General features: G+C 42.8%; 2 protein-coding genes across 2 annotated transcripts in view; both read right to left on the bottom strand.

The window, feature by feature from the left end:
• Window positions 1–114, bottom strand: part of LOC308280285 (bone morphogenetic protein receptor type-2-like) — a gene marked incomplete at its 5' end in the record, with an annotated part of 29,969 nt that extends 29,855 nt beyond the window's left edge. The window contains one exon of the mRNA XM_080720545.1: window positions 78–114. Coding sequence (XP_080576671.1) covers window positions 78–114 — 37 coding nt within the window. The remainder of the gene's footprint in view (window positions 1–77) is intronic.
• A 3,210-nt stretch (window positions 115–3,324) lies between these two features.
• Window positions 3,325–16,332, bottom strand: part of LOC308280283 (bone morphogenetic protein receptor type-2-like) — a gene marked incomplete at its 3' end in the record, with an annotated part of 60,801 nt that continues 47,793 nt past the window's right edge. The window contains exon 3 of the mRNA XM_080720543.1: window positions 3,325–3,443. Coding sequence (XP_080576669.1) covers window positions 3,325–3,443 — 119 coding nt within the window. The remainder of the gene's footprint in view (window positions 3,444–16,332) is intronic.

The raw sequence follows: 16,332 nt of genomic DNA, 5'->3' as shown, positions 1-16,332 counted from the left end.
AAACTTTTTACAGTTAAACTCAGACAAATCTGACATTATTCTTTTTGGTCCCCCCAGTTCTCACACTACCATCTTACACAGTTTAGGCCCCCTGGCAACCAACGTGACACCCATTGCAAGGAACCTGGGTGTCCAATTTGACTCAGAACTCCGTTTTGAAAACCAGGTAAAAAAGGTAGTACAAACTTGTTTTATTCACATTAGAAATATAAATAAAATTAAATCCTTCCTTTCAGCAAATAACCTTAAAACAGTCGTGAATGCCCTAGTGTATTCTCGCTTAGACTACTGTAATGCCCTATACTCTGGTCTCAATCAAGGTTTGCTACACCGGTTACAGCTGATACAAAATTCGGCAGCGAGACTTATCACTGGTACCAGGAGGTTTGATCACATAACTCCTGTTTTAGCTGCACTACACTGGTTGCCAGTCTCCTTCAGGATTGATTTTAAAATTTTACTTTTAACTTTTAAAGCTCTTAACTCATTCTGTGCCAATCACGCGTATACACGTGATATATTAGCGCATCCCACAGTGCCAATCACGTATATACACGTGATTCAAAAAAAAAAAAAAAAAAAAAAAAAAATTTTTTTGGAAAAATTTTTTTTGAAATTTTTTTTTTGGACCCCATCAAAACTAGTGAACATGATTTCAATCGCGATTTTGCATGTTTAACCCCCATACAACCCCCATACAACTCAGGTAGCAGACCTCCAAGCTCACAACAGTGTAAAACATAATGGCTATTATCTCAAGAATGCCTGAACGGATTTCCAATCGGATTTTTTTGTTTGAAAGCTGTGAACAAACTGCACAAACCCACAACAATGCAATCCAGGATTGCATTGGATTTTTTAGAGCTCATTCTTCTCTGTTTTTTTCCCATGCATGAGGTGTGCAAGGTTTAATCATGGCTAAGTTGACGAAAATAAGGCTTTTAAAATGCTTGGTAGCCAATAGCTAACTTCAAGCTAACTTCATCCTCTTCCTGTACATGCACAAAGGAAAGTGTTTAGGCAAGTCATGGCTGCAGGGCTTCTGCATATACCAGCATATCTCTATGGGATTGTCTGTGGCACACTTGGCCCCCTCTAGTGGTGAAAGGGTGGCATTAAATGAGTTAATGGCCTTGCTCCAAGCTATCTATGTGATCTAGTAGAACCATATGTGCCATCGCGTACCCTTAGATCAGCTGGTCGGGGTCTACTCAAGGAGAGCCATAAGGCTACCTTAGTGACCAGAGGAGATCGAGCCTTTATGGTAAAGGCTCCCAAACTCTGGAACAGCCTACCAGAAGTGCTCAGGTTGACCACCTCATTAACAACTTTTAAATCCCTTTTAAAAACCCATTTCTACCGTATGGCCTTTTTATCTCCTTGAGTTATATTGTTCTGTTATTCTGTTTTCACTGTTACTTTTTATTGTTGTTTTATCATTATTGTATTTCTGTTATGTAATTACTGTTTGAGTTTTTGATTGTTCAAGCACTTTGTAACTTTGTTTAGAAAAGTGCTATAGAAATAAAGCTTTATTATTATTATTATAAGTTGTATCCATGACAGTGGTAGCATCCGGCCGCGTGCCTTGCAGGCAATCACTCTAAACTTATATTTTAGTTGGATCAACTCACAGTTGCAAGCATACATCAAATGTATGAGGTGATCAAAAGGAATAGGCTGAAGCTATAAAGCGATGGTTTAATATACATTAATATGTTATAAAAGTGTTCAAATTTACCATATAAAGAGAATGTAAATAAAAAGAAACTGTAATTACACGCCCAAAATACATCAGCGTAATAACAAATCAAAGAGTGCCTGTCCAACATATCGTCATTGTCGGGTGAAAACCTTGTATATCCAAAACCGTTCGTTTTGCATTTATCATTTTAAAAATGATTTAAACTAGTGAAAACAGCCGATCTACAAGCACACAACGCCTCGCACCGCGAGGCGTTGTGTGCTGATAGATCTGCTGTTTTCAATACTTTTGTGCGACGGCCTTGTATGATGAAGCAGGGCTTTACTTAGCAAAAGAACGTACAAATTTGAAACTTGGGAGATACAAGGTTTCCACCTGACAACGACGATATTCATGGTTTAGGATGCAATAATATGTTAAAAGAGTGTAGAGGTTCACCATATATAAAGAAAATGTGCGTGAAAACCCATATACACCAAATAATGCCCATCCTACATATTGATGTTTTAAGATACAGAAATATGTCATGTTATATGGTATATACTGTATGTACTGTGTGTCCATGCACTGCTCCGTCCTGGTTGAAAAGGTTTGCCTTTTCCTTTTGTGAGCTTGTTATGTAGATCAGCTATTTTCAAAATGTGTGTACACCACCATTTTATACCGAGGTACTATAATACATGGATATGTAGTTAATCAGACTAATTAATCAGATCAATTGTTATGTGTTTCGTTGGTACATAAGAACTTGAATAACAATAAGAAAATGTCTTCTCAATTATTCAATTAACCTCTATATATCTTCTAAATATGTTAATTTCGATATATTTCCGGTTAATTGCCACGCGGGTTTTTCCGATTTTCTAATGCATATCATCAGTGCTGAGGCACTTCTACAGTATATGTGTGAAACGTTGCTGACGCTGACAGAGTTTATTTTAATGGCGTTGCTCTATCGGAGGCTAGCCGCCGATAAGAGGGTCGGTCTGTGTGTGTGTGTGTGTGCGCGCGCGTGTGTGTGTGTGTGTGTGTGTGTGTGTGTGTGTGTGTGTGTGTGTGTGTGTGTGTGTGTGTGTGTGTGTGTGTGTGTGTGTGTGTGTGTGTGTGTGTGTGTGTGTGTGTGTGTGTGTGTGTGTGTGTGTGTGTGTGTGTGTGTGCGTGCGTGACTGCGTGTGTGAGTATCAGAGCTAATTTCACAAACTTCTGGGTCGATCGCCACATGAGGTTAGTCCGGGACACAAACAAATGAAAACAGCCGATCTACAAGCTCACAACGCGGCACGACTATTTTCAATACTTCTTGAACATGGGTTTTCTAATTCACGGACGTTCTTTGATTTTTCTTTGATTTTTTCATGAAATTACTGGGGGAAAAAAACATTGAATTTAGTTTTTACTTAATAATTTTTTTGCTTTATTGGGAATGTTTTTTGAAAATGTTTTGAAATAATAATTATAAACTAAATAGGAGGAAAAGATTGTCCGCGACCCACAATGAGAGTGTGAATCTTAGGATCTACACAACCCCCTTTTGTTATTAAATCTCCACCCTCTGTAGCAATCTTTGGTGCAGATTTTTTTGCAAACAATGGATTCCGGGTTCCCTCAGTCCCTATAGACTAGAGGTAGTAACCGCCGCCGGTGGTCTTGGATTGTACTTTGCAGTGGAGTGGCTTGTACTTTGCAGTGGTGTTCCATGTACCTTGCAGAGGAGTTGCTTGTATAACTGTGTTCTGCACTACAGGGGAGGAGGGTTGTGAAAGAGGGAGAAGCCGCATTTAAAAGCGTCGGCTTGTTTTGACTGGAGGGCTCTTTGAGCTCAACGGAACGGAATGGCTACTGTATCTATCAGTACTGCTGCATGCTCAGCTGAGTACGAGGCAATGAAGCCCACAGGCGGGTATCAAAACAGCATCCCAGATCCGACAATGGAAGCTTGTGATTGGCTGAACCGGAGGTAGGGAGCGCTCCGTTGTATTCGCCTGGACCGTGCGGAGGTGCCGAGAGCTCACTCGTGTAGTAACTATAATAGGCCTACATGCGATGTTTCATAACATATTGGCCTAACACAAGAAATAATCATAAATATTCTGTATTTATAAGGTCAAGTATCATACTTAATAATTGGGACTTATGCCTCATTCACACTGAGAAAAGCCAAGCTTATGGTTTGCTTGGTAATTCAATGTATTCTCTAAGCAAACCAGCTTTTAAAATTCCCAAGCTGGAAAAAAGGCTTGGAAATTTTTAAAGCTGGTTTGCATAGAGAATACATTGAATTACCAAGCAAACCATTAGCTTGGCTTTTCTCAGTGTGAATGCAGCATTACAAGAAGTTAAGAACCATTATCATAGTTATAATAGGCCTACGTTTTTACAGTAGTTTAGGCATTTTGGTTTGATAAGGTTGTGGGCAAACAATTTGTCCTTGTTTGTTGTTTGACTATTTTTACTTTAATTATTAATAAAGACACTTCATAGTGAATTATAAATAGCCTATGTCGTGATTGTTGCTATAGCTAGATCAGATTGTGTTTATGATATAACGATGACGGCGCGCCTCCGTCATCTCCACCGAAAACAAGCGCTCCCCCCCTTGTTCCATTGTCGGACACGGGATGCTGTTTTGATTCACGCAGCCCACGGCCCTCACTGCAGAGAGAGAGAGAGGGATAGAGGGAGAGAGAGAGAGAGAGATGGGACGGGAGGGGGAGAGAGAGAGAAAGGCGGGGGAGAGAATACTAGGAGTGGACAGCACTGCAGTCTCGAACGGGAATACACAACAACAGCCACATACTGCTTCCTCTGCAGGGCTTACAGAGCTGTGTATTATAGCCAAAGGCCAAGGACCCCTTAGCTGAGAGAGAGAGATGAAGCAGGGACCCCCCCACAGATTCCATATAGTTTCATCGTTTGACAGCACACAATCATCAGTGTATTTTGGATTTGTGTCAATTTGTGTTATCAGATATGTACTGTAACCACTTGAACCGTCAATACTTAATAAACTTGACCTTTTACTCTGTACTTAGTCTTCTCTTCCCCCCCCCCCCCCCCTCTACACCAAACCTCTTTGCCGAAAATAGCCGATCTACAAGCTCACAACAGCTGGTAGAACTGCTATTTTTGGCTAAAGTTCTCCGAATATGGACGCTAGGGTTCAAGTGGTTAAAAAGGAGAAAAAAGGTTTCTATCACACAATTTGGAGGACCCCCTGTAGTAACTCTGAGGACCCCCTAGGGGTCCCGGACACCCTGTTGAAGACCCTTGTTCTAGGCTGTGCACGAATATAGGTTCACAGAGAGAGCAGGCCAAATAAGAAGCAACAAACAACCAAAACTTGAATTGACAACAATTTCCCTATACATATACATCTGCAGGTCGTGTGAGGCGAAGCGCGGCTGCGTACGCATGGATGCACGGGTATGCACTGTATGCACAAACGCACGTGGGGAAAAATGCGATCAATTGACCTCAAACGCGCGTGGAGCACGGCCCAACAGTCAGGAAAACTGTCACTCGGAGAGAAAGAGAATGAGAGAGAAAGGAGGGGAGGGAGAGAGAGACGGGCAGAAAAGAGTTGTTTTTGACAGATTTTTTTGAGTTTTTTTAGTCTTTTGAATAAAATGTCATTTAGTTTTAGTCTTAATTTAGTCACCTGAAAAGTTTTAGTTTTAGTCTAGTTTTAGCCGACTAAATATCATACGATTTTAGGCGACTAAATCTACAGTTGATTTAGTCAAATGATATGTATTTTGGCAGGCCTTGATGGCATCGTAATGGCTTTATGATTTTACACTTGGTTGTGTGCTGAAAATAGCAGATCTACAAGCTCACAAAGCGTCGCATTAACGCAACACCTGAGAGCTAAGATTTTAGTCTAGTTTTTATTTTGTTGACGACATTGTCAATATATTTAGTCTTAGTTTTAGTCATCACAGCTTAGTTTTCGCCAGTGAAAAAAAAGGTCGACAAACATTTTTTGTCATAGTTTTAGTCGACAAAATCAACACTGGGGCAGAGAGAGACAGAGAGAGAGAGAGTTGGTGTGGTATGTGTGGTAATAGGCCTGGGGCGGTATCGACATTTTGTTACCGCGATTACCGTCTTCCCATTTACCGCCGGTACTGCGGTAATTACCGCACCCCCGTATCTATTAATTAAGGTTCGGCGATAAGTCAAAATATTGCAATCATCTTCCCAAAAGTCGCCTCTCCACAGCCTGACTGCCCGAGTTATACTTCTCCGTACTTGAAAGGAGCAGATCTACAAGCTCACAACACATCGCATCCGCGACGCGTTCTGAGCTTTTAGATCTGCACTGTCGGGTTACCATAGTAACGTAGGCTAGCTACAAACAGCTGTGTGAACAAACCAGAAGAGGACGGGTAGTCAGATCGTGTACAGTGATTCTGTAAACTCACGTCACGTCTCAACTCTCAAATCGCAGTGATTGAGTGCTGCTGCTATATACAGGTTTTAGTTACAAGACTTGACAGAAAAGGTTATAAAATCGCCGACGCGCCGCCGGACGGGGCACAACGTGCGACGCAGTGGAAAAAGTAAAATAGTTTCATTTTCGGTTTTAGTCCACGCGGCCCGCGCTCCGCCAGTAATCCGTATGAATAAAAAAAGATATGCCACAACACAAGGTATGTATTAACATCCTTGTGTCGTGTGGATTACAGAGAAAGTTTACGCTGCTCTGTATTCCTCTACGCAGCTGCTGTGCTGCCCTGTGCAGGTCTGACTGTCTGTGTCTCTGAGAGTGAGAGTGACGTACGGTATGTGGCTTCCAAACATGTGGTACACGGCCCAGAGCAGGGCGGCATGGAGCGCATGCGGTCCTCGCTTCTCCCCTGTTTTAAAACTCGCTTGTTTTCCAATAAAAAATAGACTTTTTTTTGTCTTTTTTTACCGCGGTAAGCACACTGACACCGCGGTAGACCTCGGTTTACCGCGGTACGGCGGTTACCATGTCCAAACCCTATATGAGAGGGATCGATGAATGAAGAAGTGGGAGTGAATGTGGACATAAATAGAGGGGGAGAGATGGAGTGATACAGACAGAGAGGGGCAAAATATGCAAATGTATCCGGGTCTGTGTAGGCAGATTTGCCTTTGGGATGAGACATAAATTACTGGTTATTAACACATCTGGTGCCAACCCCGAGTTTCCCGAGTTTGTATTGGTACTAGTGCTGTGCCAACCCCGAGTTTCTCGAGTTTGGGCCGTTTTTGAAAAAAAAAGATTTTTCGTTTTTTCAAAAAAAAAAATGTCAAAACATTTTTTGGGACCTCCAGAAATGTGTTAGGCATGATCGCGATCGCGAAATTGCATGTTTAACCCCCATACCAACCCATTCTTTCAAACATGGCAGCCATGTTTGTTTACATCTGAAGAAATCATAATGGCTCATAAATCATGAATGCCTGAACAGATTTCCAAGCGGATTTTTTTGTTTGAAAGCTGTGAACAGCCTGCACACACGTGGTGCATCATCTAGGCATGGGCGTGCACTTTTTACACAATTGCACAATTACATGGAAGTCTATGGTAACCATGGCAACGCGGGACATTGTCCGGAAAAAATCATTGCAACATAAGTGTTAAGTGAATACTGCTGGCAGAATGACTCTGGTCATGGCACAACACAAACACACGCATGCTGTGGTAGCTGACGTAGTTCTAGTATTTCTGCTCCCAGGGACGTGGTGATTAATGAGAGTGTGAATCAGCAATACTGGCGATGCAAACAAGCACGCCGCACTCACTAGCCTTATAATGCACACACTACTGTATTGCTCACTTTCTAGTTGGATGGCTTATCTCAGTGGTTCCCAAACCTTTTAGATCAAGACCCAAAAGAGAAACTAGTAAGACGCCTCCAGGGTGACAAGCGACCTCGCCCGTCGCACCACAGTGATGTGGACATCAGGGATCTCCATATATGGGCATGAAAGGGATTTGTTCCCCATGGCATCACAGGGATCTGGGGCACCATTAATATTGATCAGGGAACTCCATATATGGGCATGAAAGGGATTTGTGTTCCCCATGGCATCACAGGGATCTGGGGCATCATTAATATTGATCATGGAACTCCATATATGGGCATGAAAGGAATTCTGTTAGTGTCACATCACAGTGACATCAGAGCATGATGACATCATGATGACACATTTTTAAGGTCTATGGGTTTGCCCATAGAAAAATGTGTACACGTCTACACGTCTATGGACAAGCTGTGACATTTCTCATGGTAAACTGCGACCTTCGGTCGCAATTAGACGTTTGCCCGGGACACAAACAAATGAAAACAGCCGATCTACAAGCTCACAATGCGGCGCGACTAGTTTCACTACTTCTTAAATATGGGTTTTCTAATTCACGGTCTCGCAGCGCGAGGCGTTGTGAGCTTATAGATCTGCTATTTTTGGCTAATGTTCTCAGGGGGGAAAAAAAAGGTTTCTATCACTCAAAGATTTGGATGACCCCCTGTAGTAACTCTGAGGACCCCCTAGGAGGCCCGGACCCCCTGTTGAAGGTTTTATCTCATCTGCTGTGAAGAAACACTTCTCCCTCTCTCTCTCACACACACACACACGCACGCACACACACACACACACACCCTGCATTGCACGCCAGTATTCCCGTAAAACGCACGACTTCCACAAATAGGGAGAACGGAAGTGAGCGCACGTTGGACCACACTCCGTGTGGCATTGATTACATCAATAAGGAGAGTGCTAGCTGCCGTGAGAGAGAGAGAGAGACCGCCTCTAATTCATAATTGATGGGCTCACAGACGCCTGAGGGCGGCCTTCACTGACAGTCTGACAAACACAGAAAGGCATAACCAGGTCCCTCTCAGTAGCCGAGGTCGCGGAGTTCAGCAGACTCAAGGATGTTGCCGCGAAGGAAGCAATATGACGCGCGCACACACGCGCGCACGCACACACACCTACAGTATCTCAACCAGGGGCGTCACTCACACCAAATTCTGGGCCCTGGGTACAAGGATTCACTGCGGGCCCCCCATGAAATGTTCTTCATAGGGTGAGGAGGGGGTTTAACCCATTTAGACTAGGAATGCATTATTTTGTGCTTTAACTATTGAAAAATAGCAGATATACAAGCTGACAGCTGCGAGCTTGTAGACCTGCTATTTTTGAAAGAGTCGTGAAAATGTGTGCAGGTCTTTTTTTTTTTTCAAATCCTTCTACGTTTTTTTTGAAAAAACAATGTTTCTATGTCAGTGGTGCTCAAACCTTTTCTTGTGAAGGACCCCCAAAATGATATGTATTTGGCCACGGACCCTCATCTCAAAATATTTAGTTCCAGGGACCCCACAGAAGCAAAATTGGAGTTACAAATGTTTGCTTAAAAAATACATCAAAGATTTGCACACATTTTCACAACATTTCAAAAATAGCAGATCTAGAAGCTCGCAGCGAGCTTGTGTATCTGCTATTTTTCAATAGCTAAAGTATAAAATAATTAAGGCCCCTCCACCTTGGGCCCTAGTAACTCAGTCCCCCCCCCCCCCCCCACGTGCACACACACCCCTACAGCATCTCGACTACTGGTTCAACAATATTCCCACACTCGCAGCCTCCCGCTCATGCTGAAAAACTAAACTATAATTGCACGGGTCTTGTTCGACAAGACACTGGGCTGTCAACGGGACCCACTGGCTGCTGCTAATGGGGATCTAACCCCTACACGGATGCGTGTTCCCAGAACAAGTTTCGCTTGACTATCGGGTTACGGGGCGGCGCGGCAAAATGCCAAGCAGTGTCGCCTGCCTTTTAGCTGCGGTCTAGAACAGCGGCCGTTCATCCGAGCTATGAACAGGAACATTCAATGGGTGAAACACAGACGGGCGTTCGGTGTCGTATGACGGGGACAGTAGCGCAGTGCCGGTCCCGTCTCGTTTTTCACTTCCCGTGCTTTCTCCTCCTTGTCATTTCTCTCGTCATTGTGTCCCGTCGGCGAGCGCACAATAGCCCTCAAATACCGGGAACGCGCCCGAGTCGCGTTCGATTTTAACCACTTTACCCATTATTTTGTGCTTTAACAAAAAAATAGCTGATATACAAGGTGGTAGATCTGCTATTTTTGAAAAATCTTGAAAAAATCTTGAATATTTTTGACCCGATCTTTGACGCAACTTCTAAATCCTTCCTCTGAATCAGTGGTTCTCAAACTTTTTCATGTCAAGGACCCCCAAAATGTATTTGGCCACAGACCCCCATCTCAAAATATGTTGTTCCAGGGATCCCCATCAGAAGCAGAGATTCGAGTTACAAAAGTTTGCTTTGAAAAATATATATTGAAAAATGTGCACACATTTTCACGATTTTTCAAAAAATAGCAGATCTACAAGCTCGCGGCGCGGCACTCGGTGCCGCGCTGTGAGCTTGTATATCTGCTATTTTTCAATAGTTAAAGCATTCAATAATAATTCTAGGCCTAAATGGGATAGACGCGGGGCCTCGGGTCAGTGGCAGAGCGGCGTTTCATCTTTGGATGAGGAAACACTCCCCCATTTGTCGCGACGCTCCCTTTTCATTCCGTCTTCGTGTTTGATTCGGGTATACGGCAGAAACCCACAGTGCAGACGCCTGGCCACGCACGGAATGCAGGGAGACAGCATTGGGTCGGGAGGAGGCGTGATTGGGGTAGACAATTCTTTTGTCGGGCGTCTCGGTCTATAAATAGGGCAGCGTATGTGTCTGTCTGCGTCGACCACGTATACGTCTGCACCAGGGGTGCAACGATACATTTTAACAACGATACGATACGCATCACGATACATGGTTGACGATACGATACATGGACGATAATTGGTTCATTCGTGGCGATACGATACGATTCGATTCGATGCTTTGAAATCGATATAGTAACTATTTAGCAAAGAAATGAAATCTCTGTAAAATGTGTAATAAATGGAAATAAATGCTGTGATTATCCTGCAAATACATGGACATTTATATTTCAACACATATGGACAAACCCACCTTGACATGAACACAGAGATTACACACATTTATCGGTCCAAGAGTAGATATATGGAATGGAAAGTAATTAGACCCCACTTTTTCATTTTCCCTCTTAAAATTGCCAAATACAAGGCACAAATACTTCCATACAATCAATTATTTGCATTGCAAAACAATTCGATACCGATTACCGCATTTTAAAACGATACAAAGCCAAAACGGTACGATATTTTGCTTTTGCAAACGATATAGTAGATCATTGCAAATTAAAATCGATTTTCGATTCAGTTACTATATCGTTACACCCCTAGTCTGCACCTGTATCTGCTGTGTGCGTACACGTGTCTGCGCGGGGCAGACATGTAATTATCGTCCCGACTTCGCCACGCACGAACGCTCTGCGTCACACAAGCAAAACCCTGGGACAAGGTCTCGCTCGCTCGCTCTGAAATCCTGAAATACCTTTTCATGAATAAATGAATATAAACCGCGCTTCTGATGTGAGCTGAGACGTCAATGGAATCCGCTTTCCGTGACTGTCACAGGAAAAGAACAAAACCCGAGAGCGAGAGATGAAGCAGGGACCCCCACAACCTTATCATAGATTCCATATCGTTTGCCAGCGCAATCGTTAGGGTATTTTGGATTCATGTCAATGTGTGTTTTCAGATATTTAACCACTTGAACTGTCAATACCTCTCCCCTCTACATCAAACCTCTTTGCCGAAAATAGCCGATCTACAAGCTCACAACGCCTCGCGCTGCGAGGCGTTGTGAGCTTGTAGATCGGCAATTTTTGGCCATAGTTCTCAGAATCTGGCTAAAGGAGATTTTATTTTTCTCCTGAGATTCAAGATTTGGAGGACCCCCTGTAGTAACTCAGAGGGACCCCCTGGGGGTCCCGGACCCCCTGTTGAAGACCCTTGATGTAAATAAATATGATCTTATGTTTTTTTCTGCGATTGACTGTTGTTAATAAAAGGGCTTATAATTGATGGCCACCAGGCGGCTAAGTGATGACCTTGGCAGAGATAAAAAGCAAGATGAATGGCGTGAAAGAAGAGGAGGAAGGAGAAACCAGTGGCGGGTTTTGTTTAGTCCCTCCCCATCTACAGTAAATATCTGTCCACGTTCGCATAGCTCCAAGCAGGGGCGTCACAAGGGGGGATAGTGGGACTGAGTTACTAGGGCCCAAGGTGGAGGGGCCTTAATTATTTTATACTTTAGCTATTGAAAAATAGCAGATATACAAGCTTACAAGTGCCGCGCTGCGAGCTTGTAGATCTGCTATTTTTAAAAAGTCATGAAAATGTGTGCAAATCTTTGAATACATGTATTTTTTTAAGCGAACATTTGTAACTAAAATCTTGCTTCTGGGGGGGTCCCTGGAACTAAATATTTTGAGATGGGGGTCCGTGGCCAAATACATATCATTTTGGGGGTCCTTCACATGAAAAAGTTTGAGCACCACTGACATAGAAACATAGGTTTTTCAAACAACCTTAGAAGGATTTGAAACATTCAAAGACTTGCACAAAATGTTCTTCAAGCTTGCAGCGCGATGTGTGTATATCTGCTATTTTTCAATAGTTGAAGCACAAAATAATGCGTAATGCGTTCCCAGTCCAAATGGGTTAAACCCCCTCCCCCTATGAAGAACATTCATGGGGGGCCCGGCAGTGAATCCTCGTACCCAGGGCCCAGCATTGGTGCGACACCCCTGGCTCCGAGTTATGGACATTCTCATTTCTTCCCCCGTTTTAACCCATTTAGGGTTAGAATTATTGAATGCATTAACCAGTGAAAAATAGCAGATATACAAGCTCACAGCGCGGCACCGAGTGCCGCGCTGCGAGCTTGTAGATCTGCTATTTTTGAAAAAGTCGTGAAAAATGTGTGCAAATCTTTGAATATATGTATTTTCAAAGCGAACGTTTGTAACTCAAATTTTGCTTCTGGGTGGTCCCTGGAACTAAATATTTTGATATGGGGGTCCGTGGCCAAATACATTTCATTTTGGGGGTCCTTCACATGAAAAGGTCTGAGAACTACTGACATAGTGGTCTCTCAAGAACAGACTAACTGAGCTCCAGTTGAGCGAAAAGGACCTTTTCTTTGACGATGGCTGGCCAGATTGCTGACATAGAAAAATAGGTTTTTCAAAAAAACCTTAGAAGGATTCAAAAGACACTTATAGAATCGGGTCAAAATTCTAATTTTCACGATTTTTCAAAAATAGCAGATCTACAAGCTCGCAGCGCGGAGCTCGGTGCCACGCTGTGAGCTTGTATATCTGCTATTTTTCAATAGTTAAAGCATAAAATAATGATACACAATATAGTGTACCCGTTCTGAATGGGTTAATTTCTTTCCATTTTGTTCAGTCTACGTCTCTCAAGGACGGTAGAGGAGCTCGCGGCGGCGCGCTTACTCTGCCCTTTTCCTTTATGTGCATTTGCATGATTTATGAAACCTTAGACGGAGAGGAGAGAGAGAGAGACACGCGAGACAATACCGGCGGCAGTCGGATTTGAACTCGGGGTCACTGCGGCTCGCGAGGATCACATGGTCCGTGCGCTAACTTGCTGAGCCACCACCAGCCACGGCACCCGGAGATCGTTGTCTTTGAAGCACGGCGTTGAATTGCTGCCATTGTGTAGCAGCTACTGCGTGGAACAACCTTGAAACCTGACACCTCGGCTCGCTCACCGCTCGGTGAATGACTGGTGGGGAGACGGCCTGGCTGTTAAACAGACTATAGAATGACTAGCTTAGCTCGCCAATGTTTTTTTCACAACTCCGTACAGGCTGTAATGAGCAATGACTATGCTGTCTTTTAAAGCAGGGGTCTTCAACAGGGGGTCCGGGAGCCCTAGGGGGTCCTCAGAGTTACTACAGGGGGGTCCTCCAAATCTTTGTGTGATGGAAACTTTTTTTTCTCTTTTTTTATATCAACCACTTGAACCCTAGCGTCCATATTCCAAGAACTTTAGCCAAAAATGGCAGATCTACAAGCTCACAACGCCTTGCGCTGCGAGCTTGTAGATCGGCTATTTTTGGCAAAGAGGTTTGGTGTAGAGGGGAAAAAGAGCAGACTAAGTATAGAGTGAAAGGTCGAGTTTATTAAGCATTGACAGTTAAAGTGGTTAAATATCTGAAATTGACATGAATCCAAAATACACAGATCAATGAAAAGGTTGTGGGGGTCCCTGCTTCATCTCTCTCTCAACTAGGGTGTCCTTGGCCTGAAAACGTTGAAGAGCCCTGTTTTAAAGCATTGGATTTAATATCTTGCCAGCTAAGAGCGCCTGTGGAATAGGCGCATGTAGAAAAGCTTGCCAAACTGAGTAGGAAACAGAGTAAGGAACGAGAGCCAATTTAATGTGGACGTTTAGCACGTTTGAATGAGGGTTATGAATGATGAAACTATGTTGTACGTGCAGAAAGGAAATGTCCTCCCGCAGACCATCCATGGCCATCCATGGCTCACAGCGCGGCACCGAGTGCCGCGCTGCAAGCTTGTAGATCTGCTATTTTGAAAAATCATGGCGATTTGTGCATGTCTTTGAATATGTCTTTTTTAAAAGTGAACATTTGTAACTCAAATATTTGCTCCTGGGGGGTCCCCGATACAATATTTTGAGATGGGGGTCCATGGCCAAATACATATCATTTTGGGGGGTCCTTCACATGAAAAAGTTTGAGCACCACCGACATAGAAACATATCTTTTAAAAAAAAAAACCTTAGGATTTGGAAGACACAAAATATTCAAAGACTTGCACAAATTTTCAAGATTTTTCAAAAATAGCAGATCTACAAGCTCGCAGTGAGCTTGTAGATCTGCTATTTTTTAATAGCTAAAGCATAAAATGATGCGCAGTAATGCGTACCCGCTCTAAACGTCTTAATAAAACAAGTACGTCAAGTCATTAAGTCAGTTATGAGTGCCTTCTTAAGGATGCAATGTAGCGCATGTGACTGACTGTGCGCTTGCACATGTATACACACACATAGTGTATTTAAATATATAACCACCACATGTACAGCTGTGCGCTTGCGTCTGTGCATGAGACTTGAGTGTAAACATGATACAGAATAGCTAGAGTGGCTGGTGTGTAAATAGCTCGACTGTAAATACGTCCGCAGACCTATGACTGTGTGCGTGTGTCTCCCAGACATGACTCACCACATAAGTATGTCTGTTAACATTCCATGTGTGTGTGTTTGTATATATCATTGCCGTCGGGCAGAAAACCTCATATCTCCACGTTTCAACTTATTACATTTTATTTTATTTTAAGGATAGAAAGAAAAATAAGAAATATCTGATATTTTTGTAACTGCAAAGAGATGCCTATGGATTTAATAAATGTTATTTTATTTTAGGGATAGAAAGAAAAATAAGAAATATCTGATATTTTTGTAACTGCAAAGAGACGCGTATGGAAACGAGGAATGCTTTATGGATAATGGGCACCTGCCTCCGGCAAAGAAACAAAAACTATACCTTACAGAAAACATTATGCTACGGAAAGAACTAGAAAAACCTGTACATTTGGTCTTCTTTATCATAGCTGACAGTTTATAGTACTGTATATAATCTTTGCTTGTGTCATTTGAGAATTCCCTGAGTTAGATGTAAGCTCTTGTAAGCTTTCAAAGTGACATGAGAAATAAAGACATAATGCTAACTGAGACGGTGGCCTTCGTGTCAAAGTGTCCCGCATTGGGTTCTGTTGTGGAACTGCTAGGGGCTGTCACGATTATGACATTTTACATGACGATTAAGTGTCGCTCAAATAATTGCGATTAACGATTTAACTGTGTTTTGTCGTTGACAATTACATTCCTGTTTGGCTTTTAGGCGTTGAAGTTGCACATGGCAGATATGAAACATAACTTGAATATACAAAGAAATTACTGACATATTTGACAACTTTATACTTAAAAAAGAACACTGATAGTGGAAATAGCCGATCAACAAGCTCGCAAACGCGTTGTGAGCTTGAAGATCTGCTATGTCATCTACTTTTTGAAAGTGTTTGAAACTGTATTAACATTTCTCAACAAGGAAACGATTATGAAAAATAATTGCGATTACCTCAAATAAATTGCGATTAGACGATTATGTAATAATTGTGACAGCCCTACCTCCACATTTCAACTTCTTACATTTTTCGATTCAACTCAAGTTGAAGTTGAGGTTACATTCAGTCCCACAGATAAATATTGAGAAAATAGCTGATCTAGCTTACAGCTTGGCAAAGCCAATGGAGGCAAAGCCGATACCGATCAAAGCCGATAGAGGCATTATCGGCCGATCGCGATAACTCACCGATCAATCGGCACATCTATAACACACACGGAAGTAGAGCCTACTAGCGGTCTGGTTGTAACATGTTGGGATGACGTCACAAACATAACCTTTGGATATTCAGCCTCAGTCAGAGCGCAGTAGCTCCGAGGTGAAAGGTTTTTAGCAGTGCAATGTTAATTAACAAGAGCTTATGACTAAATAATAACTACATTGGCGCACATTCTTTTCTTCTCCGTTTCCTAAAAAAGAAAAGGTTCTGGACACCCGACAGTGACGGTGTGTGCGTGTGCGTGCGTGCGTGT

Source organism: Nannobrachium achirus (assembly GCF_963921795.1).
Source record: "Nannobrachium achirus genome assembly, chromosome: 24".
NCBI lineage: Eukaryota > Metazoa > Chordata > Actinopteri > Myctophiformes > Myctophidae > Nannobrachium > Nannobrachium achirus.
Note: the sequence above shows the minus strand (reverse complement) of the source record. Positions and strands in the feature narration are given on the sequence as shown.